General features: G+C 43.9%; 1 protein-coding gene across 4 annotated transcripts in view; it reads right to left on the bottom strand.

Annotated features, from left to right (window-relative positions):
• MYO16 (myosin XVI) overlaps positions 1-26,849 on the bottom strand; it is a 610,989-nt gene that overhangs the window by 205,489 nt on the left and 378,651 nt on the right. For all 4 annotated transcript variants that reach the window (XR_006215346.1, XM_042980064.1, XM_042980054.1 and 1 more), the window contains exons 17-20: positions 16,472-16,583; positions 12,971-13,088; positions 12,099-12,170; positions 9,398-9,539 (exon numbers count right to left, since the gene is read on the bottom strand). Coding sequence is in view for 3 of the 4 variants with exons in the window: in XM_042980064.1 (XP_042835998.1) it covers positions 9,398-9,539; positions 12,099-12,170; positions 12,971-13,088; positions 16,472-16,583 (444 nt within the window). In the remaining variant the exon portion in view is untranslated. The remainder of the gene's footprint in view (positions 1-9,397; positions 9,540-12,098; positions 12,171-12,970; positions 13,089-16,471; positions 16,584-26,849) is intronic.

Raw genomic sequence — 26,849 nt, 5'->3', positions numbered from 1 at the left:
GCACACACACACACACACACACACCCGATTTGGATTAAGGTCTATGCATCCTGTGGAACCCAAGAAGCAGGTGTATAAGTAATGACAAATCCCCCTCAAGAAGGCAAACAAACAGCCTGGAGACGGGATTTGACACAGTCATAAGGCGGTGGGTAAAGTAGAGATGATCTGTGCAAACAGTCCAGGTATGAACCGTAATCCAAAAGATATTTTTAATGGCTGCTGGAAGTACAGCACAAAGATGCTGTCTCCTTAGCACCACCAGGCCCCCCAGCACATTATAAACCACCTTTCTGACTTCCTGGCCCTGACAGACAAGATCCTTGCCCCATACTCGGTTATAGCTAAAAATCTAACCTACCAAATATAATCTCACAGACTAGGTCAACATGCTTACTGCCCTATTAGTGTTTGAAAAATCGTTATTCACCTACTAGAAGGTATGTCAGGGTATGTTGTTAAAAATCACAGAGGTTTTCTGAAACTGTTGACGATAATTTTTTAATTAAAAAACATCTCGAGATAGCCACAAAATCATTACCAAAAATACTTTGACTTAGAAATCCTCAAGAACTATCAGGACCCCATCAACCACACTGACAGTGTAAGTTCAGAAGTATTAAATTCATTAATAAACAAATTTAAAGAGCGTTACAGCCCAGGTACATGGATTTTGTTCGGGTGGGTTTGGTCTATTCATCCCCAGAAATTACGCGAGGGACTCTATGTGCAAGTCTGTGTTTATGCCCTTCACCGGGTTCTCAAACTAAACTCTCACCTAACAAAAGACACTATAACGTTTCGTAAGTACATTAAGCCCCACATGATTGCCTCAAGGAGAGATAAATGGGTGATCACAACAAACTGGCCTACATAATCCAATATAAACGGGAAAAATATTACTTTCTACTTAAAATCCTTGGAACTCCCACAAACGTGTGCCTATGTGCAAGTAAATATTCAAAATGATTAGTATATGAACTGAATTCACAGCAGAATAAAACTGAGGAGACTTCCCAGATCAACGTAAGCCACATATCCGGCTGACCCGGTTAATCCGCTGTATTTTCATTTCGGAGCACCAAGGTCGAGATAGGCCCCCTCCCCCGTTCAGCGAGACAGTCTTCAGACCAAATACACATTACCCAAAGTGCTGACACAGGTTCCTTTTGTAACCCAGCCTGCAGAGCTCTCCAAAGCTATGCTTCCATTTTCCCTCCAGGAAATATTTGTTCTCTCTAATTAAGAGAAAAGAGCAAGTCTCATCTAAGGAAGGAGGGCAATTTTTCTGAGGTCTGAACATTAACTTGCTTCTTCCAATCCTACCACGAAATCTCCACGTTCATTTAGACACTCACAACCCTTCCAAGGGTGTCAGATGCTGGGCAGGAGTGGGTTCACCTGCCTCGGTGACAGCACCTGAAATTTATGTCCCCCGGGACGTGTTTCTGTTTTCTCGTTTCAGCGAGTGAGTCATCGGCTGTGGCACGCGGGCTGACACCGCCGTCCCCTGCCAAGACCCCAGCCAGACTGCTGGTTGCCATTTGGTGACTATGCCGATGGGACTTTCTCTGGATATCTAGGATGTTCCATGCTAACTTGCAAAATGATTTTTCTTTATTATCAGAATATATGCATTCAGAAGCAGGGCCAAATACAGAAAACATCCTGCTGATGATTTCAGGAACCAAATCACTGAATTGATATGTGAATTAAAAGAAAAAGAAAAAAAAAAAACAAGAAAAGAATTGAAGAAAACTTCAACTCCTATCTAAAACAGTCTGGCTCTCTTTCTCACTGGTGTCTCTGTTTAACACTTCTGTCTGTTATTTATTTAAAACAATTTTAACGTTTATTCATTTTTGAGAGAGAGAGAGACAGACTGTGAGTGGGGGAGGGGCAGAGAGAGAGAGAGAGAGAGAGAGAGAAACCAAAGCAGGTTCCAGGCTCTAAGCTGTCAGCACAGAGCCCAATGTGGGGCTTGAATTCACGAACCATGAGATCATGACCTGAGCCAAAGTCAGATGCTCAACCGACTGAGTCACCCAGGTGGCCCTTCTGTCTGTTATTTTAACCCCACACTACAGTTTTCCTGGGTAGGAGAGGCAGCATTGAAGAGTGAGAAATTTCACAAGTGATATCTTTTCAACAGCCTTCTTTTCTCTTTCCATAATCGATCTTAGTCTGCAGATTGAAGGACAGAGACTCTAGACATTTGCTGGGGTGGTGACCCCCTACCTCCCATGAAAGACAGCATCACTTTCATATTGAAAACCTGGAGCCTTCATTCCAATTTGACCTCATTCTCCCACCTGTCTCCAGGTGCTCAGAGGGCCCCCCACCCTTGAGAGCACCAGCTCTCTGCTCAAGTCACAGCCAAAACATAGTCCAGGCACTGCTACTCACCTGTCCACAGCTAGGAGCTGGTATCCCGCCACGTGAGTTTTTCCTCAAGGACCCCCTAACTGAGTGGGAAATATCATGGTTTCTAGCCCACGTAGACCTCATCTGCACAATAATCAAGGACCACACACTGCGCTCTGGACTAGTCGGGCAAGCGAGTCATGGGCATGTCCAAACAGAAAGGACAGAATATGGAAACTGATCAGGGCAAATCCATTGTCATTGCTTACTGCAAAGACAACGGAGCAAACAGAAAACGTCCCTCCCATCCGGGAGTGTACGTGAACAGCGACATCCCTATTTCTAGGGAGCAACACAGTTCCCCTACTTGCCACTCCCCAAAACAAACAAGGTCACCAAATCAAAATTCGGTGGAAAAGACTGGACCGCATCTCAGTTTTTCAACATGCCGCCCATCTGCATTTCTTCAGAACCTTCCCTCTCCACAGACAGACTGCCATAAACCAGGAACATTCTTTCCAGCCACTCCCGCCACATCAGGTGCCACGCGGACAACTTTGTATGTGTCCTCTCATTATCCTCAGATCACCCTGGGCACCAACCGAGGTTCTTGGAGGAACCAGGGGGAACGGGTGTGGATACACGAGGACTCAGGATGAAAATGAGGAAGATGAACTGTCAGCTTTGGTGTCTGAAGACACTTTTGGGGAACTCGTCCAAAGTTTCTATAAGTCACTGAAGCCGAATGTAATTAATCATAAAGTTTTTAAATGTTTATGTTTAGCTCAACTAAAATATTGTAAGAACGTAATACAGTGTAAGCATATTTAAGAAACCGAAGGCTCAGTACAAACCCCCAAATCTCCATATGTATGCTTGAAACTCAAGTTTATTTACCGCATACATTTGCATGCCAAATCGTGCTGCCCAAAAAATGTGGATTTCAGAACAGGCAGACAGAAATGAATGAGTGCACAAAGGAATGAAGGGATGAACAAATAAGTAAGTTCGTAAATAAATCAAGCATATGGTCGATCTCACTCTACCTCGTTGGTCTCTTAACCTCCGTATGCTAACCTTCTATAACTTTCAGTCTATTTATTCTTAGGGTGTGTTTAATGGTGAAACAGAAAATGTTGCACAGGTTCGACTTCTCAGGTGTCCTCAGGAATGTAAACCATTGTACTCAGAACACATGAAGAACGTGAGTGAAATTTGGGGAACATTTGGGGGACTCTCCCAAGGTTCCCACAACCCCTCTGAGGTTCAAGAACCTCCTGGCCCATGGGGGGGTCTCTGCAGGGGCCAAGTTTGCACCAGAACTCTGGGGAAGGTGTCACTTTAGGGAAAAGTGATCATTTACAAAAAAAAATGTTTTTTAATGTTTATTTATTTTTGACAGAGAGAGAGAGAGAGAGAGAAAGACAGACAGACAGAGCATGTGCAGGGGAGGGGCAGGGAGAGAAGGAGACACAGAATCCAAAGACACAGGCTCTGAGCTGTCAGCACAAAGCCCAACACGGGGCTTGAACTCACAGACTGTGACATCGTGACCTGAGCTCAACTAACTGAGCCACCCGGGCGCCCCGAAAAGTGATCATTTTAAATGTAACATTGCCAATTCTGCCGCCGGGATGGAAGTGTTGCACTGTGAGACGGGTCCAAGTTTAGGAGTGGCAAAAATTATTTTATCATTTTTTTTAAATTATGCTATTCATGATACTTTCATTAGGCTCTCTATTTATCTCATTTTAGAATCACATGCATGATCTTTCAGAAAAAGTTCATTGCAGTTCAGAGCATGTATTTTGTTTACAAGTTATAAAAAGTGAATAATGAAAATGCTTGTGACTTCTCAAGGTGCTGTCCCATTCCCAAGCCCTCCTCTACCTTCGACCCAGAGAAACCCAAGATGCACACCTGGGGAAGTGTGGGGGCTAGATCGTCTGTGCTGTGAGCCTGCCCTGAGGGGGCTGCCCCAGCACGGGTGGCATGTGGGCAATGAAGGAAGGAAGAAATGCCCTTCTCACACCTTGAGGACTACAGGGGGAAACCTGTGAGGAGCCAGGAAAAGGTCAACCGTAACCATTGTCCAGCTACAGGAAAGTACATCTCCCATGGGAGCCCTTCCCTTCCTAGAAGGCCGTCAGCTACCACACAGAGAGGACTCCCACCTTGGGACACTTTTAATTCCTGTCTCAACACTGGATATTTGGGGACACAAAGAGTTCAGAGAACAGTGATTTGGGAGCAGAGCAGCCTTGGGACTTACCTCTGTGTTCCCCAGGGTCATAAACATTGTCCTCAGATCACACTCTTTAAGGGAAGGTGAGGCATAAGAACACATGTTTTCATTACGCCACAAATAACACTTATTTACTAGAATGGTTACACCAAGACACGTAGTAATACCACAGATTTGAAGAGCTGTGGACAAGTCTACTTACATTGACACAATAGAAGAAACATTTTCTCGTGGCCAACATAGTGTGGTCCATCATGCTGCCTTTTCCGATCAGAGATAAATTTAATGTCTCCCTAGTATCTTTTTCAAAAGGTTTGTAATTTTATTAAGTAAAAGAACAACAAATACTTAAGAGCAAGACTTTCTCTTGTGACTGTTACACTAAAAATAGCCAACCAATATCACGAAATGGAGAAGGATTTCTACAATGATGAGGGAAAATAAATCATGGAAGTAGGGAAGTATTAAGGAAATGTATCCAGAATCCTCTCTATGTCACAAACTTTGTTCATAAGATGATGTTCTGGAACACAGCGGGTGGGGCCCGGAAAGAAACCTACTTAGAGCTACAGGAAGACTCGTGGACAGGAATATAGGAGATGACAGTCCCCAAGTGTTTGCACATCACATCTGCTATCACAAGGCAGACAGGTGATTGAGTCCACTTGGGAAGCGGGGAATCTTCAAGCTGCCGGATACTGCTGTTTCCCAGTCAGGTAAGCTACCTCCGTGGGGAAAAGAGACCCTGGAAATCATCTTAAAGACTCCTGAGAAGAGTAAGCAGACCTCAACGTTGGTCTGACTGCAGTGAACAAAGTGTCCGAGGGAAGACTTCTCTTTGGGGACAAGGGCTATTTCCCCAGGAAGGACCTGGACAATACAGCTTCGGATTTGCTGAGAAAAAACCGGCCAGTGAAGAACGGACTAGAAGGCCAGTGTTTCCAGTATTCTTGGTGGTGGCCAATTGTCTACATACGAAGTTATCGGAATCCACATATGGATGCCCAAGTGGTTTCAACATGGAATTTGTCTATGGCTCCATCAGTCACTAGATGTCAGCTGACAACATGCAGCAGAGTCGAGGCCAAGTAATACTAGAAAAGTCACATACAAGGTAACTACTTTATCAGTGTTTCTATAGAAACTATTCTGTATTACTTTAAAATCACACTTTCATTGTTGAAGATTGTCAACTCAATGTGAACAAGCAGCAAGTTATGAGTAAACTATAAGGGCCTCCTGCATATCTAGTGACCACACCTTGAGGTCTGCAGGAGCGCAGGCCCGTCACACCGTAAGACAGATGGGTTCAGCTGTATCCTTTGGGAAATCCAAGGAAAAGCGACCCAGCTCACTCAGCACAGGAGTCCCAAAGCCTACGTGCCTTCTGGCATCAGATCGGCCTTCGGTCTTTCAAGCCGATCAGCTCCTAAATGAGCACTCACATCTTGTTAAGTAGAGATGCTTCCTCCTGGTCCTGGGGTTTCCTCTCACGGGGGGACGTTCCACCGGCTGTAAGTCTCCTGGCTCTGCAGGAGCACCATCCCCCACCGCGACGTGAAGGAGGAGGCCCTGGCAGGAGGCTGGGGGCTCTCCTCCCGGGGTCCCTGCTGGTCTGCTCCCAGCGCTACCTCCGAAAGGCCAACCGGGACCACCGGGCAAGCCGGGCCTCGTGAGGGCAGAGGTCAGAAGCAGCTTGCTCACGGTCGGCAGGCATCTCTCGGCTCTGTTGTCTCCTTCACAGACTCCGTGTCTTGGCTCTTAATGCCCTACTCGACTGTCTTACTTCTTGGTTGAGGATCAGACATGAAGGTGAGTGCTATTATATCCTAATGCCCTCCAAAGACCATGAAAGCACTGAGTGAAGAGCTGACATTCTCACAGATTGACAGGCTATAGGACTCCCTTCACTCTACAGGTCAAAGTTATAGTTTAGAAAAAGAAATGTCTTGGAAAGTGGATTAAACACCGACACTCTGATCTGTGTAGAGTGATCTGCCATCTCAAAGGCAGGTGCATCGGAAGGGGGGATAAAGAAGCTGGCCGTCCACACATCACAACTTCCCAGAGCTGACATTGCTTCCACAATAACATGTTGTTCTTGCCTATTTCACGGGATTTCTTCTTTTTCCTTTTTTTAAGTATTTATTTTTGAGAGAGAGACTGCGCGAGCAGGGGAGGTGTTGGGGGAGGGCGTTGACAGAGGATCCAAAGCAGGCTCTGTGCTGACAACAGAGAGCCCAATGTGGGGCTCGAACTCGTGAACCGTGAGATCATGATCTGAGCCAAAGTCAGGCGCTTAACTGACTGAGCCACCCAAGCGCCCCGACAGGATTTCTGCTGAAGCTGATTGATACATAATGCACCTTGTGAACACAAAAGTTTTAAACTGACAGAGGTATTATATTATTACACCATATGTCATACTATATCATATGTAATAATATATATGTCATCTAATAACATATATAATACATTATGTATATAGTCTTTGTTGCTATTTTTATCATTATTCCTTTTTGCCTACTTGAACCAAATCATTTTCAACTAATCCCAATAAATAAAGCTTTAGCGTGTTTCAGTTTCTGGAGTGCCCTGACCACAGAGTGTGACCCCTGGACGAAAGCTGCCCCAGCCGGGTGGGTCCCTGGTGCGGGTAGCCTACGAAGACATGAATACCATAGCGCCCCGCAGGTGGGGAGGGGTCTTCGCTGTGATCTCACTGGCGCGATACTAGCCAATCAGGTACTGCAAAGGCTGCTGTTCATCCTAATTAACTAATCATCAGCATCTCCCACATCATACCCCAGGATTTCAACGTAGAAGCGGTGCTATTTTGAATCTGGGTAGAGAAAGTAATTTTTTTGCTGTTCTGCTGTAATCCAGGAAATGGGTCCAGCATTCCAAGAACAAAAATGTCATCTGCTTCAATTTTGCTTGACTTCTCTTAATAACTTGTTACAGTACATCTTATCTACAGGGATTCTTTCTTGCAGAATTCACCAAAAAAAAAAAAAATGTGGTGTGAAAGATACTCCCCTTCAGCATGAAGGGCACTCACCAACTTTAACCATGGGATACACATTTCTTATATGTTTCTGACATGATTACACATTTCCAAAAAGTGGGGGATTCATAAATAATTGAAACCTAAGTTTATCCCAGTGTTGAGACCTCTCTGAGACTTAGGAAATGGGTCTGTAAATCTACAAATCCTTAAGCTTTCCATGAATTTCAATGAGTTAGAAACACTGCAAACATAACCTTTCTTTGCAGTGTTTTGAGATTTAAATTTAGGTTTGGGTGACCCAGGGGAGAAATGAGAGGGAAAAAAAATGCGAAATTTGACTCATCTGAGAATAGTATGTCTTCTAAGTTAAACTTGTAATACATTAAATCACTTCTAATTTCCCACTAATCCCTGTCTTCATTCACTTGCTTAGTAAAGAATTTTAAAAGACAGCACTAACCCCACAAATTTACATATTGACACAACAGCAATATTCCCACTGAAAGGGAAATATTATGCTTTCCAAGGTTCGTGTGTATATATTTTTCTGTGTGTGTGTATGTAGTCAAACATCAAGACTACGTATAAGTTTTTCCAATTATATACATTTAAGGCTCTGTTAGATTTAAATGTCAAATGGAAATTTTCTAGAAGTTTCTTTGTGCAGCCGGATTGATAATATTAATTTTTTCAATGTCAATTTCAGCAGCGTTGCCAATAATTTTATACAAGATTAATTTGCAAGACTTAGCATATTAGTATCATGCTGTGAATAATCTCCATATTTAAAGGAAAATTACAAATTAACTGATAATAAATAATTACAAAACCAAGAATCCTCACCATACCAAACCGTAAGGTACAGCCACTAAAATACAGATGATAACAACCCCCACCCTGCAGTCCCACACTGTGCTGTGCACGTGCGGATCAGTGTGCGGTGGGATTTCTAAGTGTACATTTTAACGAGGACTTCGGTACCCCTTTGTCCATGACTCTTCTGAGAGGTCCATGTTTCTTTAAGAAGCATCCATTAATACATGTTGGTTCTAGTGTTTTCCAAGAAACCGCTAAAGGCAGCAATTTTTAGAAAACTGGTGGAGAACTCTATATGGGCAACAAAGACATTCTCAAGGGGTTTCATTCAAAGACGAGCACACGTGTGAATTCTGCTTTCAATGCTGCTCAAAGTCATTGTTAGTGACAAGAATATTAACCAAGTATGCCATGGATGACTATAATTTTTAGACCATAAATAGTTCTGAAAAGCTACCGCTTACGGGCGAGTAAGGCTATGAGTCAAAATGATAACCAGAGAGACGTTTCGTCAAATAAGCCACAAAGTGAAGAAAATAGGAAGCATCACTAATCTGAAACACATCATCTAACTGGTCCTAAGACAGACAGGAACTCCTCAACAAATGTAAGTGCTTTATATATTCCTTAACAATATTCTTGCCAGATTTATCTTTTTTTTTTTTTTACATTTCTCGTGCTCAAAAGGCCATAATATACCTTCAGTCCAGAGAGAATGCATTTGTATCTCCATGCATGAGATATGATTTGATTAATTCATCAATGGGTGCCAGTCTGGGGAGAGGGTTTAAATCTCTAAGAAAGAGTCAATAAAACCCTTTAGGTAAAGTCATTTGTTCAAACGAAATGTTTTAATGATAGTGTAACTTGGGTGTCATGCTGGGTTACAAAGCATCTGTAAGAGGGGAGCCTTTTAAGTCGGCTCAGGACTAAGAGTGCAGACCTGTGTCCGTCCATCCTACCTGCTGTGCTCCTCTTGGCTCTGGAGGCAACAGTTCATGGTATTCACCAAAAAGCTAAACAAACGACCGAACAGGGATTTGGCCAAGAGATCTCGGTAAAATTCAGCCATCTGTACTGTGTGTCGTCGAATGATGGTGTCTCCTAGGACAGCAGAAAGGAGAGGAGAGAGAAGAACGAGGTTCCCCTCATTTAGAAGCAAACAACACCGTGCATGTCACATAGCCTCACACACCAAAAGATGTTCGAAACATGTGATAACTCTAATAAATGAGGTCTCTTAAAATGTTTCCCCAAACGAGTGCCATGTACGTTGCAATCTTACTTGCTACAAACACTGAGCACAGCTTCTGACCCCCATGCAGGCTGTGTAATTTCCTTTCTGTTAGGGAACCAAGGGTTGGCAGGGCCCCTCTTAACAAGCATTCTGATAACAGCTCACTGGTTTGACTATGAATCCTCCCCAAGGCATCTGGAAACCTGGCCATCGGGGAAATCAGTCCTATTTTAAATATTTTCAAAGACATGGTCCAGCTAACCACAATGCGAGTGTGGAGTTTGGGAACAAGTTTGGGCCTTCGGGCAGAAACGTTTATGTCATTCTCTAAGACGTGGGGATCCAAATCTTGAGTGATAAGGCTTTTAGAAGAGAGTAGACTAGAGAAGAAACCAAGAAAAAAAGGAATCAGTGAGGAAGATGTGGAGCTGAGACTATGATAGCTGCTGTGCTCCAGCGCAGAGAGGAGCAGGGGGTCCAGCATTCAGACCGTGTGGCCGCGGCCAGCCTGGCTAACCTGTGCCACTAGTCTGATCAGGGAGTTAAGTAATAGGACGAGGGCTGTGTGAAATGACACAGTTTGATCGGTGGAGATGCAGACTCAGGAGGAGAGCTGCTTCTGAGATAGGCTGAGATAAAAGGAAAAAAAGGGGGGGGGGGCGCCTGGGTGGCTCAGTTGGTTAAGCGTCCGACTTGGGCTCAGGTCATGATCTCACAGTTGGTGAGTTCAAGCCCCGCATGAGGCTCAGCTTTCGGCGCAGAGCCTGCTTGTGCTTCTCTCTCTCCCCTTCTCTCTGCCCCTGCCCTACTCATGCTCTCTCTTTCCCTCAAAAGTAAATAAACTTTGAAAAAATTTACAAAAGAAAAAAAAGAAACAAAACAGCAGGTAAGGAAGACTCAAGGACCTACAGGTTCAAGGCCACCAAGATCAACAAACTAAGTGGCTACGAGAGCAGGTGTGCCCTTGCTGATATCATAGAATTAAGGTCCCTGGAGTCAACATGATGGAGGGTGCTGGAAGGTGAGTAAGGACAGGAGGACAGTGTAAGCAGAAAAACCTGCCTGTAGTAAATTCTAGATATTAATGGTGAGTTCAAGTTTTCTTTAGAAAGTCATGAGAAATGATGAATTTGGAGAAGTGCAAGAAACTTAATATAATTGGATGCAAGGGCTGGTACAAAATGGCTCAGAATACAGCCTAAGTTTGGTGGGCCCGAATCATAAAGGCCTCCTGGGCCAACCCAAAGAGATGAGGTTCGCTCTGGAAGGCCTGGGAGCATCTTTGAAGGGCTGATGTCCATGGATGAAAATCCTACTTGCAGAATATGATTCAGAAAGACTATTCCTGAAGCAGTGTGGAAGGAAGCCAAATGAGATGAGACCAGACAAAAGATGAGAGACAATGCCATTCGGTGATCAAGGGAAGGAATGATATATTGAGGCAGCGGTGATAGAAATAAAGAGAAGGCAATGAGAACAGGAGGTATTTGTGGAGTAGAGCCGGCTTGTGTCTGGTCTGGTCGGTGGAGGAGGAGAAGGAAGAGGTAACTGAGTGGACAATGGGCAGATCCATACAGTTCCGGAACATGGGGGAACTCTCTGAAGACAAGGCACAAATGATAAGCCACATACCTAAATACCTCCAAGGTAGGTCCAAGAGGAGAAGCAGATAAAGACAGTGGTGATTAGAGGAAAAAAAAGACCAACTGGAGGGTGAGTCCTTAAACTTTCGATACGAGGAAGGGGGGGAAGGTGCTGATGTATGGGGAATAACCAAAGGGCATATAGGAAGACCACTGTGTTTGCCCACTGCATAGACACACGTACGGCATGGAGATTCCCCGTGTCCACACGTGACACGTAGGCGTGACAGCACTGGGTGCTAATTCCCAACAGGCCGTTTACTAGTGATTTGACGTGCAAAGCTATTCATCCTCTTTGGATCTCAGTTTTCTCATCTGTTAAAGAAGCAAACGGCTAGGACCCCTTGGCAGCCATTTGTGAGGATTTTAAAAGTCTGGCATTTACGGCCTGTGGCACATTCCCATCAGTTTTTAAGTGTCCCGTAAATGGGAGCGATGATTAGGACTTAAAACGTAGAGGGTATCGTGGCATGACATACACAAATGGTTCTGACGACTCAACTGAATAGATCCTCTTGGGCTGATGACTGGATTTGTCTAAAATGACTGACTGGCTAGAAAGGTGACTGTTTCATCAGAATGGTCTCTCAAGAGCTTCACGAGCTTACAAGGCAGAGTCATAATTGCGTGAACAGATGAGTTCATAAGGCTTTCCGCGTTTGGCATTCAGTCCGTGGGGGCAGTCACCGGAGGTGGGGAAAGGCGAGGCGGCATTGACTCTCCGTGCCTCCAAGATGGCCACAAACTGGACAGAATGAACGATCAGAGGAGGGTAAAGCTTACCTTTAAAATACTGGATATCCGTTGTTAAAGCAGATACCAATTCATCAGGTGACACTTGCAACAAACCAGCCACTGAAATGAAAGCCGCGTTGAAAAAAATCAAGTTAGAATGTATATATTTTTGATGGCGAGAACACCGTACTTTAGGGCCATCGTTGATAAGTTTTACATATGAGGAACTGTGGGTATTAAAGAAAACTGAACGGCCACTTTAATTATCAAAGTAAATGAGAGCAATCGCTTGGAGTTATCAAAACATTACTGAGTTGGTTGGGCTCCTGTATTAAATCACAACAGGTTTTTTTTTTGTTTCCCTCCTCGCCCTCACAGATGGCCCTGAATCGTTCTCCCAGTCCCTGATTAAATTACTTTGATATGAGGTGAAGATACGATGTTCACTGACAATCTGTGGTTTTAAGGTATTTTGAAAAAATCTGGGAGTGACTAACAAGGCTACTTCAAAGGGGAGAGAGAGGTTTTTGGCAAGACCTCTGAAGGGAAGTAATTATATTGTTTAAAATGTGTGGTTAATAACATGCCCCCAAAATACACTGGGCGGCAGGGTGGGGGTGGAAAATATTCAGAACGACATAAATAAACCCCAGGATGCACCTAAAAATCAGCTCTGTAAACATTGTGGGAAGCCTGAGAACATAATGTGCCCACTGCTCTTCATTCCCAAAACCATTGAAAAGAAAGAACAAAGTGGATACAGCTCTTTTATGATTTTTTTTATTATTATATTTTTTTCCTGCTCTATTCTACTCCCGAAGAAAACCTTCTTCCCCCTGCTTTTCTGTACTGTGTCTCCATCTACTGGCCGGTCTGCAAAACTGCACACCCACGAGGTTAGAGAGATGTGCTCCACTGACCTTGTTCCAGAAGCTGGAGGTCAGAGACAAACGCGGAGTTGGCCTCGGTCAGAGCAGTGAATCGAATGTCTCCAATGTGCAATATTGCTGCTAGGATCACAAACAGATTCTCTACCTCCTACGCGTTTTAGAAAAACAGAAAGCGGAGAGAATTGCTTACAAGAAAAGATAAGACAAATCCTTGAAAAACCTAATAGGTTAAAAAAAAAAAAAAATCAATGCTGTGAACTCCGTTAGTGGAGCTGGGATTTTTCAGATCCCGGGGGTCTGGCGAGAGAACTACCAACCTTCCGCTCAAAACCAAAACCTCACAATTCAGTGCACATTTTGTCTACATCAATGTCTCTGTTCCTTAAACAAAAAAAAAGGCGGGGGGGAGGAAGTGACGTTCTGATATAAATCAACAGCTTCTTGACAAATCTCATAATGAAAACTGGATCACCGTGTCCTGAGTCTGGCTGGCTGGACCTCACCGGGGCGGTCAGATCGCCCGCATCCTCCCAGAGCTGGACGCGGAGGCGGCTTCCTTCCAGGATGCCTGCTATATGGTGCGTATCTCTCCCAGTTACCTCCCCTCTGAGATGGACCGAGGCTATGATGACAGAACTTTTCACTCCTGCTGGAAAATTCAGGAAGGCACAATACAAATATCTATGCCTAGATTAAAAAAAATGCTAATTGTGTTTTTAAGGTATTTTGAGGAAAACAGAAAGAAATGGATGTTTGGCCAGAGCCACCTTTGAGCAGAAGGTAGAAGGAAGTAAGAGAACATTTGTTGAAAGACGGTATCTGAGAACGTGGAACTCTGCATAAAGAAAGAAATCAGACCTTAAATCTGGCTCGTGGACCGCCATTCCGTGGCAAGCATGAAAAATCAAGGGAAAGCTGTAGGCTAAAAAATACACTTCTCTAGAAGAACAAATATTTAGTATAACGACATCAATAGTAAAGCTGCGGGGCGCCTGGGTGGCTCGGCAGGTTAAACGTCTGACTTCGGCTCAGGTCATGATCTCATGGTCCGTGAGTTTGAGCCCCGCATCCGGCTCTGTGCTGACAGCTCAGAGCCTGGAGCCTGTTTCAGATTCTGTGTCTCCCTCTCTCTCTGACCCTCCCCCGTTCACGCTCTCTCTCTGTCTCAAAAATAAATAAATGTTAAAAAAAAAAAAAAAAAGAATAGTAAAGCTGGTTAGGTTCCACATTGGGCAAGTGACATAGTCTTCAAATCCTCATTTTTCTAGTCTGCAATTTCGAAATAAAGAGCTGCTCCCTGTGAAAAGTTACTAAGAATAGGTCTTATTCACTTTATAAATATATAGGTGAATATACAGCCCTGGGGACTTCCATGAATTTCCTCCAGATCTTCTGGTTTTCACCACAAAGTATAATTCTATCATCTTAAAAGTGAGAACACGGACAAGGACGGTCTCTAAGTAATTTTTCGGGTATGATACCGTAGGATTGTGGCAATACTTAAAAATGGGCTTGGTAACCCACAAATTACAGATGACGGTTTCGAGTTTTATTCAGTTATGCTCGTTACAATAACATTTTACTTCTTACGCGAGCTGACAACTGCTTCCTCCTTTTTCTAATAAATCCAGTAACTTCTCAGTAGCGTTTCCAGTGAGGTAGGGGCTCTGCAGACGGGGACAGGAAGGCTTTGTCCTGACCTCAAGGATCTCACAGCTCAGCAGTGGAGACATAGTGCGACAGTCGGCCACACTACGGATTACCGTGTGCGGAATCTTCTGCCCTGTGAGCAGAGGCCAGGGACGCTGCCCCGTGTCTGCCTGGACCCAACACCAATCCCCCGCCGTCCCGCTGGCCGGCGATGGCGGTGATGACAGAGGTTGCAGGTGGAGGCACCTTAAAGGACAAGTCTGGATTCAAGGACCAGAAATACCTTTCTTCTAGCCTTACTGAACATGATCTATCCTCATAAGTGCACTAAAATGTCCCCATACCAGACATCCTAAAGGATCACAGTGAAACAATTACTTTCATGTCTTTGTTAAAAGGCACACATTTCTTTCACCAAAGAGGCTGTTAAATTCTCTCTTAGCTACCTCAGGTGGAAAGCACATTTTGGTTGCCCTGCCTTTGAGAATCAATCATGGATTTTTAAAGCCCTGTTTCCAGGCAACGGGCACTTTGGTAGAATGGTTCCTTACCCACCTGTCTATGCCAGTTTCCTATAAGGAAGCAGACATTTTAGGCACAGAAGAAGGGGAAAAAATAACCTAAAAGTACAACTGTAGCAAGTCCAAGGACAGAAACCTGCAAATAGGTTAGGACTTGCTAAAAGAAATATACAGATCATATAATTAGGAAAAAACAAAAAACAAAAAAGAGCAACAAAAAGATACCATATGATTTATGTTGCTAGAATTCCCATCTCTGAAAGGGGCAAGGGTGAAGTGGCCAGAGCTGTTTCATTTAGGGAGAGTCCCCATCTCCTTATCCCTCCCTCCCCACTCCTTCCTAGACCTCCGTGCCCTGTGGGCTGTGTCTATGTGGACTAGGGTGAAAAAGAAAAGAAGCAAAGACCCAAAGCCATCAATTTACTGCCCTAAGAAAAAGGAGATACTTAAATCTATGACTAAATCTGGGTTTGGCCACTCCAAAGTTACCCATGCAATCTTACATTCCTTGCTAGTGAGGAAGTCCCCATAATTCAAAATTACACCAAACTGAACGAGGAGGGAACAGCTACTGTGTAAGGGAAAGACAAATTTGAGGGAATTTTGAGGGCACTCCAGGCTTAGCTCGTTTCACATCTCTTGTCCAGGAGACCTGTGGTGTCCAATTCGGTAACCACTGACCACAAAGGCTACTTAAATTTAAATGAATTAAAACCAAGAAAAATTAAAAATCCGTTTCCTCATTCACACTAGCCACATTTCAAATGCCCACTAGCCACACATGCACCTGCCATATATTGTGAAGCACAGATCGAGAACATTTCCATGACTACAGAAATTTCTACTGTAGAGTGGCAGTTTGAACCTTTTAAATTGTATTTTTCAGCTTCATAATACCTGCAGGTGTAACTCTTTAAGAATAAGAACAAGCTTTACGTTGCACAGAAAACTTTAATGAGAGATTAGGTTACTTTTCAAAGTGATTCTTAGTAGCAAACAGTTCCTTGCCTTTGTTTTCTCTAGAACTGGTCAATGCAAAGTTCTTTGATCTGTTTTGCTCTCAGGGTTCATCTGGTCAAAGGTCTCCTTGACCACCTTCTTGAAAACAGACGCTCCTCCTCTATTTGTCTAAACAGTACCTATGACCCTGGACCCCGCGTTCATGTCTACCCCCCCCCCCCCCCGCCGAGAATGTACATTCTAGGAGGCACAGACTGAGTTCTGTCCTCTGCTGAATCATGAGTATTTGCAACAATATCCGGAATATAATAGGGACTCAGTAAATGTTTTTGAATGAAAGACTTGTGTAAATTAGGACAAGGTCGGTTTTCTCAGTGAAATATTTTATGATACGACTCACCATGTTACTGAAGCCAACTACATTCAAGGCTTGTTTCAGAAGAGCAAATTTCTCCCTGTTCACAGAATGCTCTGCTGTTGATACGTCTTCTGGTAGGGACTGGTTCAAATACCTGTTAGGATAAAAAAAGCACACAGCCTTATAGCTTGGCTTGTGGTCAAACTCCAGTGGTTAAAAGTCACTTCCGCCATATTTGGTCTCCAGAATAATAGAAGTCACCTGGACGTTGCGAGCCCTGTGTTTACAAGGCTTTGATACATAATAGCACATGATGTTTCAGGAAGGAAAAAAAAAGTTCTTGCTGTACCAGAACCTATTTACACTGTTTTACTTGGTTCTCACCTTACCTGCACCCTTCCTACCGAAAGGAGAAGGTCACAGGTGTTTTAGGCATTTCATATAGAAATCTGGTGGGTCCTATCACATGCTTTGTAATTAATACTTTTATTAAAGATTTTTAATTTCGAGTAATTTATTATTTCTTCTGGCCAATATCCTTTAATCATGCAGTGGCTGAGTAATTTGTTGATTTATTGCTCTCATGCAACAAACACATAGGGATCATTTCCCAAATACACAGCTGCAGGGGATATAGGTATAAAGGACACGTATAAAGTTAAAGGGCTCATCCCTGGCCACTCAGCAACAACAAAAGCAAATGTATCCCTGTGCTCAGGAAAGAGAGAATATAATATACAATACACAGTATGCAAGCAGAATAATGGAGCTGAACAAGAGGTGTTTGTAAGTGTTCAGAAAAAGGACGGAACCCAGAGTGGATAAAAGTCTACAAGACAGGAAGAGGCTTCCTGTCCAAGAGCCAATACCTGAATAAGAATTTTCCAAGCAAATCCAGGACTTAAGGGTGCCCCTGGAATACTCAGCAACATGTACACAGGTACCCAGCGTTGACTGTGCCTGTGGTGTATACAGGAGCTCAGGTATGTTGGCAAAATGGTAGCCACGGGTGAGAGAAGCCGAAATTGGTGAGGTTGGAGAAGTAGTCAGAGTTTTGTCTCTCTTGCAAAAGAGCTTCCCTTAGGTCTTAGAAATGATGGGCAGTCCTAAACGTCTAAAAACGAAGAAATGGCACGATCAGATCAGTGTTTGAAAAAGTGTTCTGACAGCCCAGGAAAGGTTACCTGGAAAGGGCAAGGGTGCTGGGTGATCCAGGGAGACCAGCAGTGGTGAAGAGGAGGGGAGACAGGTGCCCTGGAGGCAGGACTGGCAGGATGAAGGGACAAACTGGAGACAGAGGAAAGAGAAGAGAGAGGCATTAACGAGGTTTTGCAAGATTATGTCTCAGGAAACAGGGTAGAGCGTGAGCTCATTGAACCAGAGTGTTCTCAGCAAGAAGGATATGTTTTTGAGAAAGTCTTATATTTTATATTGGTCAGGTTGACTTTGAACACCTTGTTGAGATTCCAGTAGGATTCCAAAAAATAATTGGCTGTAAGGACCTGACATTCAGAAGAGACTAGAAAATAAGATCTGGAAGTCATCAACATGCAGATGACCAAACCCTTGTGACTGGATGAGCTCACCCCAAAGAAGATGCTAACATTTTCGGGATGAAGAAAGAACTGAATGTTCAGGAAGGGAGTAGGAAAATTAAAACAAGCCAGAGCCGTCCAAACAAAAGGGTAACATTTTCAAGAATGATTGATAGTGACAGAAAAGAGACCGTAGACACAAGGAAATGGGTGCTGGTGTGGGGAAAGACACAGACTGCTGTTGATGGTGGGGCTGTGAAGACTTCTCTTCCCTCAGTGCTAGCTCTGAAGCATGCAAGTGAGGGAGTCCAGCCTCCTGGGGTGGGGACTGGGAGAGCCTTCAGAAGATTTCCATGCTGAGTTGGAAGCCCACAGAAGATCTTGGATGGAAGGCTGACAGAAAGGGAGGTGTAGGGGGTCTGAAGAGCAGAAAGTTGCTAGAAGAGGGGCGCCTGGGTGGCTCAGTCAGTTGAGCATCCAACTCCGGGTTTTGGCTCTGGTCATGATCTCACGGTCATGAGATCGAGCCCCAGATTGGGCTCTACTCTGATGGAGTTGGCTTGGGGTTCTCTCTCTCCCTCTATTTCTGTCTCTCTCTCTCCCTCCCTCTCTCTCTCTCTCTCTCTCTCTCTCTCAACATAAATACATAAAAACATTAAAAATAAAGTTGCTTCTTAGAAGGGAAGAGGGTTTGGGAATGCAGCACGGTGGAGGGCATGCCTTCCACCACAGAAGGGACACGGCCTCTCGATATGCCAGCTGAGGTGACAAATACGGGTCCAAAGGCTGCTGGCATCTCAGAGCAGCAAAGAAACCAGCGCTTTGAGGCTTCAGTGTTTCGAGGAAAGGAAGAGGTTGGGTCTAGATGACTAGGCGCCACTGGGTGGCGGAAGCTGTAAGAATCTGAGGTATTTGCTGTGGAGACAGACATGACTGCCAAGCTGGGAGGCCCCGGAAGCCAAGTGGACGCTGTGCCGGGCCCGGAGGGAGCTGGAGCCCAGCTCACGTGGTGCACGCCCCTTCTCCAGGGGTCTCCTCCGCTGTCTGACCTGGGATGGCTGGGTTGGGGCTGGGGCAGTAGAACAAAAGGTCAAGGTCAAGGTCATCAATACTAGTGAGGAATTGGGTGGGATGGTCAGTCATTTTACCCAAAATGTGCAAAACTTTAGTGACTATAAAGGCTTGATTAAAGATAGGAAATTGCAACCGCTGTCGACTCCTCTGGTTCCCACCACAGTTTTCCATCCATCTTCCTGATGCCCTCTTTTCTCTCCCACTTACTTGTTGATCATCACAGAGGCTACTACTCCACTGTTCCATAAAAGAGACCAATGAACCTCCTTCAGAGGACTATGGGCTCCTGCTGACATTATAGAGTCAAATGTGTGAAATAACACCATTTTAAATTCTTAAAAAATAATCAGTTAACAAGCCCTACCTATGGGCATTTCAATATTTCTTTAAGCCACCCCATCCCCCATTTTTTGTGTCCTTATGGTAGAGAATTTACAGCGGCTACGACCTGCTCCGTGAAGCAGTGAGAAGAACCAGCATTTTCACTTCTGCTGAATTCTGGATGGAGGAAGCCAAGTGAAATTAATCTTAGTAGTTGCAGACTGGGCTGTTAAGAATGCAATGGTCCAGGAGAAACTCAATCAAAATCGGATTGTAGAGGACAGTTTGCCTGATGGAGGAATGATGCTTTAAGTTCGGTTGTATGTTCCTCTGTGGCTTGAAAACTTGATGGCATGAAAATGACCAAAAGAAAACTAGAACTCAGTGTCTTCTATATGACTTCAAAATTTCTCCCACTATTCAATCATGTCCAGGATGATTTCACCAGAAATATAGTTCTTAGCTGTTTACAAAACTGTATCTTAAAATGGAAAAGTACAGGGTGGCTCAGTCGGTTGAGTGTCCAACTCTTGATTTCCACTCAGGTCATGATCTCAGGGTTCATGGGATGGAGCCCCACATAGGGCTCTGCACTCACAGCACAGAGCTTGCTTGGCATTCTCTATCCTTCGCACTATGCCCCTCCCCCCCCCCCACACACACTCTCTCTCTCTCTCTCTCTCTCTCTCTCTTTCTCAAAATAAATAAACTTTATTTTTTTAAGTTTATTTATTTTGAAAGAGAGCTCAAGCATGAGTAGGGGAGGGGCAGAGAGAGAGGGAGAGACAGAATCTTCTGTCAGCACAGAGCCTCATACGGGGCTCAAACCCACAAACCATGGGATCATGACCTGAGCCTAAATCAAGAGTTGGACGCTCAACCGACTGAGCCACTGAGGCGCCCCTTGAAATAAATATACTTTAAAAGATTAAATAAAATAAAACGGAAATGTCACTATCAGAAAAAAAATTAAGGTTTATTTTTTGAAGATTAAAAGTACTCACCTTCCCTTTGACATGATTTGTTAATGAAACCACACACAAGCAAAGAGAAATACTTGAAAAATACGTCCAGGAATATATTACAACCAAGAATCTGGAGGTTTAGAATCAACTCTTATTTGACCCTTTATGATAACATTTTTTTTTAAGTTTTTGTTTATTTATTTTGAGAGACAAAGAGAGGAGGTGGGGAGGGGCAGCTCCTTCACACTGTCAACACAGAGCCCGATGTGGCACACCATGAAAGCGTCTGATTCAACTTTTTATGCTCGGACTCCAGGCACGATATGTGTGTGCACACGCACACATCTGTTTGACACACATGTGCACACGCCTAAACCATATTTGACTTTAATTTATGAAACGTCATGAATACATACGAAAACTCTGTAATCATGAGAACACATTTAGCTCTCAATAGGACTGCAGATAATTCTACTAACAGTCCCGCAGAAAGGCAAATGACTAAATGAGGCCAAGTTAGAGGTTACACATCTTGAGTAACACTCTATGCTAGTTCCACTGTTCAATGGTGGGGGAAAGAAGTGAAAAGACATATTAAACAAGGGAGATGAGGGAAAACAGGAAAAGATTACCCTTATTTTTACCATGTGTTTAAATGTGGATTATTTAGTAGATAACTCCATTGTCTCTGAAGCAGGTAGGGACAAGCTGATTTAGCAGGTCAGTTATGTCCAAAAGTATATTAAGTTATATGGCAGGCAAGTTGTATCCAGCCTGATTTCTGGAAATAGCAGAAATATCCCGCCAAGGAACAGATCAAGGCACCAAGTTTTTCTGAAGATGCACTTCCTCAGAAAAGTCTGTCTTTACTAAATGCACTTAGGTTTCATTAACAACAAAAGGACAAAAGCACTGCGGAAATTAGGTAGTCCCATTTTGTGGAAATTTTGATAACACTGTTATCAACTATATGAAGTGATATTTTTCAATGACTTTAGATCCTTGATCATAGGTGTTGTCTGAATTGGTAACTACAAGGAGACTTGTGAACTACTGCTTCTCAGCAGACCTTGACTCTGCCACTGTCCCTATTCATTTCTTCCCCCCAAATTTCTTTTAAATGTTTGAGAGAGTGAGAGAGAGCGAGAGCACTCAAGTGAGAGGAGCGACAGAGAAAGAGGGAGAAAGAGAATCCCAAGCAGGCTCTGAGCTAATCAGCCCAGAGCCCAAAGCGAGGCTCGATTCCACACACCAGGAGATCATGACCCCAGACACAATCAAGAGCTGGGCGCTTAACCAACAGAACCACCCAGGCGCCCCCCTTCTCTCCGAATTTTAATAGCTAGTTAAGCGTGGCCAATCCTTCTCAAGGCAAATTCTAGGAAAACTAACTTTCTAGGTTCCTCATTGACGAATCATACAAAAGTCCTAATTGGTGTGAAATGTGTTACTTGATAATGTTCCATTAAACAGGACTTTAAAAGTAGGTCAGGTACCATATGTTTTCACTGTTATGTGGATGCTGAGAAACTTAACAGGAACTCATGGGGGCGGGGAAGGAAAAAAAAAAGAGGTTAGAGAGGGAGAGAACCAAAGCATAAGAGACTCTTAAAAACTGAGAACAAACTGAGGGCTGATGGGGGCTGGGAGGGAGGGGAGGGTGGGTGATGGGTATTGAAGAGGGCATCTTTTGGGATGAGCAATGGGTGTTGTATGGAAACAACAATAAATTTCATATATTTAAAAAATAAATTAAAAAAAATAATAAAAGTAGGTCAGGACAGAGAAGCAAGCAACCCCAGTTCTTGTCTTCACAAAGCTCAGCATCCAGACCCCAACGCCATTGCGTGCTCCATAACTGCCACGACTGATATGCAATTTTACTTTCCCTTGGATAACTTTAAATCACGAAGATGTATTTTTTTCTCTCTCCACTAGTTTAATAGCCTCAGGAAAACAAAGTGGAAAGACAGAGGGAGAGATGGCAGATTGGAGGTATATTTTCTCTCTCTTTTTTTGTTTGTTTCATATTCTCCAGTTTTCCAAGAATCAATGGCTGTTACGTGTAACCAGGAAAAAATATCTCTATAAAACCATGAATTAAAAAAAAAAGGAGCATAATTCTGTAGGGATTCATCCAGTTTGTTGTGTATATCAATAATTTGCTTCATTTTATTGCTGAGTAGTATTCCACAGTATGAATGTACCACAGTCTGCCAGACCAGTTGGTCATTTGAGGAAAATCCAGGTTGTTTCTAGTTTGGAACTATTATGAATAAAGCTGCAATGAACATTCCCATGCAGGTTTTGGGGTAAATGTAAGTCTTTGTTTTTCTAGGCTAAATGCCAACGAGTCCAAGAGCTCAGTCATAGGGTAGTTTCGTCTTTAGACTTACAGGAGAGTGTCAACGGCATCGCTCTGACACGGAGACCACGAATTCAAGGTGGTGGTGACGTGATCTGAATATCAAATACAAACAGTGACTGTTTGCAAACAACCCACCATGGAATTTCAAGGGCCTGTGTCCCCGCTCTGGGACCCAGTACCTCCTGTCTCCCGCTGGTGCCAGGCACATTAAAATAGCAAATGTGCAACTCGTAAATGAAAGCATTCTGGAGATGCCATGCAGGGCATAGTGATCACGGAACTTCAAAACTTCACAGTTGCTAAGAGACTAGATGTTAATTGTTTTCACCACAGAAAAGAAATACGTAGATGACAGAACACAGGTATTACTATATAATATATATAACGTATATGTTACATACATATATATGGACATGTACACATATGTACATGTATACATACATATATTTGTATGTATACATTACATACGTTATACAGTAATATGTAGTACCATATATATTTAATATATATGTATACACATACAGTACATATATACATATACACATACACACACACACACACACACACACACACACGTATTAAACCAACACTTGGTACACCTTAAACTTACACAACGTTATATGTCAATCATATCTCAATATAAATTTAACAAACTAACTAACAAACAAAACACAGCTGTCCTGCCAGTGCTCCACCATTCCTTGACACAAAATAACTCTGTGGCTGCATGTGTCCCCAGGATACACTGGGAGGGAAGACTCGAATACAAATAAAAGATATTACTACTTAAAGCCACATGCAAAGATATCGCTACCTAAAGCCACGTGCACAGCCCACTTAAAGCCACATGCAAAGATATCGCTACCTAAAGCCACGTGCACAGCCCATTCACCAAGTCAGAAGCTCACAGACTACAAACATGATGTTTTGCTCAGGGTTTTATCTGCCCCTTAAATACAAAAGAACAATGTCTTCTCTATTGTGGGCAGAGTTGCTTTTTACTTGGGGATGTTTAATAAGTAAACAGAAACCAGGTAAGGCAAAAGCAAATACTTGGCATCAGCACAGACAACACTGCTTACGAGGTTTTTTTTTTTTCTCTTTTTTAATTTTTTTAATGTTTATTTATTGACAGAGAGAGAGGGAGGGAGAGAGGGAGCGGAGACTGAACAGGGGAGGGGCAGAGAGAGAGAGGGAGACACAGACTCTGAAGCAGGCTCTAGGCTCCGAGCTGTCAGCACAGAGCCTGACGCGGGGCTCGAACACATGGACCGTGAGATCATGACCTGAGCCAAAGTCAACGCTCAACTGACTGAACCCCCAGGCACCCCCTGTTTACTAGTTTTCTAGTGAAGGTTGTAAACAACACCTTCTTGCCCACACACCCCCACCTTGCTCCTAAAAAGGAAATTCTTTTCTTTATTATTTCTAAGCTATCTGGAAAGTATTAATGAATTTTAAATCCCACCCCCCCCTTCAACGGGATATGAATAAAGTTTTTATTAACCACAGGTTCGGACACATAAATCTCCAGCAATGAAAATATTAATATATTAGCCTCAAACTATTTTGTTTGGAAAGAGGAAACCCTGGCCAGTGGTCTTCGGGAAAAAAACAGAATCCATTTAATAAATTATGTATTCAGAAAAACTCTGGGTCTTGTGACATTCCCAGAATAGTTTGCCCATATTTTTCTAATCAGTCAGAGTGTTTCTTCAAAACATCTGGTGAAACAAATTCTCAACTCTTACCATCTTTCAAATAGTGAATGCTTATGGGTCATCTCACTTGTTTCTTGAAACCATCTAATTCGAAGAGCTGGGGGTGGAGACCCTAGAACAGAGTGGCCCCACCTCTTGCACAAAGACTCAGGGCCAGTGTCTGGGGGGCCCGAGCCCCAGTGTGCAGCCAGTCCCCCAGCCTTGTGACCAGCACGGGCCCTTCTGCCAGAGGAGGGGGCGTCTTTCCTTTGCCCTGAAGCCCTCACAGAGAACCATCAATATTAAAATGGTGAGATGAGGGGGGCGCCTGGGTGGCTCAGTCCGTTGAGCGTCTGACATAGGCTCCAGTCGTGATATCACGGTTCGTGAGATTGAGTCCTGCATCGGGTTCTGTGCTGACAGCTCAGAGCCTGGAGCCTGCTTTGGATTCTGTGTCTCCCTCTCTCTCTGCCCCTCCCCTGCTCATATTCTGTCTCCCTCTCTGTGTCAAAAATAAATAAATATTTTTTAAAAATTAAAAAATGTGAGATGGGGAGAGACAGAAGTTGCTGCTCAGAACATGGGCTTGGTCTGGCCTTCACGAATGGCCAAGGGGCTGCATCTGTGGGGGGTGGAGGAGGGGCTCTCTGCGGTTCATGTCGTCTCCCCCGACCCCAGCCTGCCCAGGATGGCCCCAGCCGCACAGGAGGGCAGTGCAGAGATCTATATAAATACACAAATATGCTTCGGGCAAGGCTGAACGGGCACTGAGATCCTCCTCGGGGAAAAATGGTCATGGAAAAGCACTGTGCAAGGTCATGGCCATGACGCTGTTGTGCAGGACCCAGTGCACCATAACCCTGGGTTTGAAACACTGACCAGGTAGCATCTGCAGTGACACTCCTCTCACATGTCAGTGTGACAGAACGTGCGATGCAGACACGTTATCGTTGAGCAACACGCTTGTTCGGGGTCTCCACGGGGACCTACCCGCGAACTTGCCTCAAGTGTTCCCTCGGTACTAACTCCGTGAAAGCATCCTGCTGACCATGGCTCACAAACACATCAAGCAACCGCTTCAGACTTCGTAGATCCAACAGGGAGTCCTGCTTTCCTCTCAAATGAATTACAGGAAAACCCAGGATCGCCAGCAACTTGTTCTGTGAGGCTTCCACAAGATGAGCAAACGTCTCTAATACATTGTGACTTGATACATGAGCGATGTCTTGCAATATGAGTCGTATGTGATGCTGAAAGTCACATGCTCACAACTGAGCCTATGGTTCTCCTCTCTCTCTCTCTCTCTCTCTCTCTCTCTCTCTCTCTCTCTGCAGGATTGTGGGTGATCGTCTCGCATGCTTGGATGCTCGGTCTCAGGCCACAGTGTTCGGCAGAAATCCGTGATTTTTCAGGACATTGGAGGGTGCCCCCAACTGGCACTGGTGTATTTTTTGTCACTTCAGAGCACCCAGGGACAGTCCTTTGCTTTTCCAGACAAGAGTGAGCTAAGAATGCTTTGCTCCATTCTAGGTCATTGGATAGGTGCCTTGTTAAACTTGCACAAAAAGAAAGATTCCATGGAGTCAATACATAGCAGTGATTCCATTAGTGATCCTGAAAGCCTCCCTACACAATAACCCTCCTCTCTCTTGTCTCCCTCGCACCAGCCGTAAGGGTTTTCAAAGGGAAGTGCAGCTTAATTTCTTTATTTTTCTTTAGATTTTGTACTTTCTTTATTATTTCATATTATATAACAGTATTGTAATCATTTTCATATGAATATTTTTGGGTTGAACGAATCATCTGAGTTTCTATTATTCCTTACAGGGAAATTCGCTTTGATATGCAAGTGCTTTGGACTACAAGTGTGTTTCTGAAATGAATTACGCTCACAAACCAAGGTTTTATTGTACTTCTTTTATATATATATATATATATATATATTTTTAATTTTAATATTTATTTTTGAGAGAGAAAGAGAGACAGAGCACGATTGGGGGAGGGTCAAAGAGAGAAGGAGACACAGAATCCGAAGCAAGCTCCAGGCCCCGAGCTGTCAGCACTGAGCCTGACACGGGACTCAAACCCATGGACTGTCAGATCATGACCTGAGCCAAAGTCGGACACTTAAGCAACTGAGCCACCCAGGCACCCCTACTGTACTTCTGTTACCCACCCTAATTCAGTCTCCCAGGCTGACGGGTAAGAACATTTGCAACATTCAAACTTCTTTCTCCTCCTATACTGTGTAGAACTTCCCTTAGCCAGGTTGATTCTTCATGCACCGTGAATCCAACAGGAGGACCTCCATGTTCCCTGTTCCCCACAGCCGTCAGTCTCTCAATGGACACCCAGGGACTGTCCCCTGGGTGTCTGTCTCCCGCTGTTCAAACCTCCCCAAACACTACAGAAGCTGGTCTCCTGGAATCCATGCCTGCTCACCCCCAACCTAGTTTC

This window comes from Panthera tigris, chromosome A1 (assembly GCF_018350195.1).
Source record: "Panthera tigris isolate Pti1 chromosome A1, P.tigris_Pti1_mat1.1, whole genome shotgun sequence".
Classification (NCBI taxonomy): domain Eukaryota; kingdom Metazoa; phylum Chordata; class Mammalia; order Carnivora; family Felidae; genus Panthera; species Panthera tigris.
The sequence above is the reverse complement of the archived record's forward strand: the minus strand, read 5'-3'. Positions and strand labels throughout refer to the sequence as shown.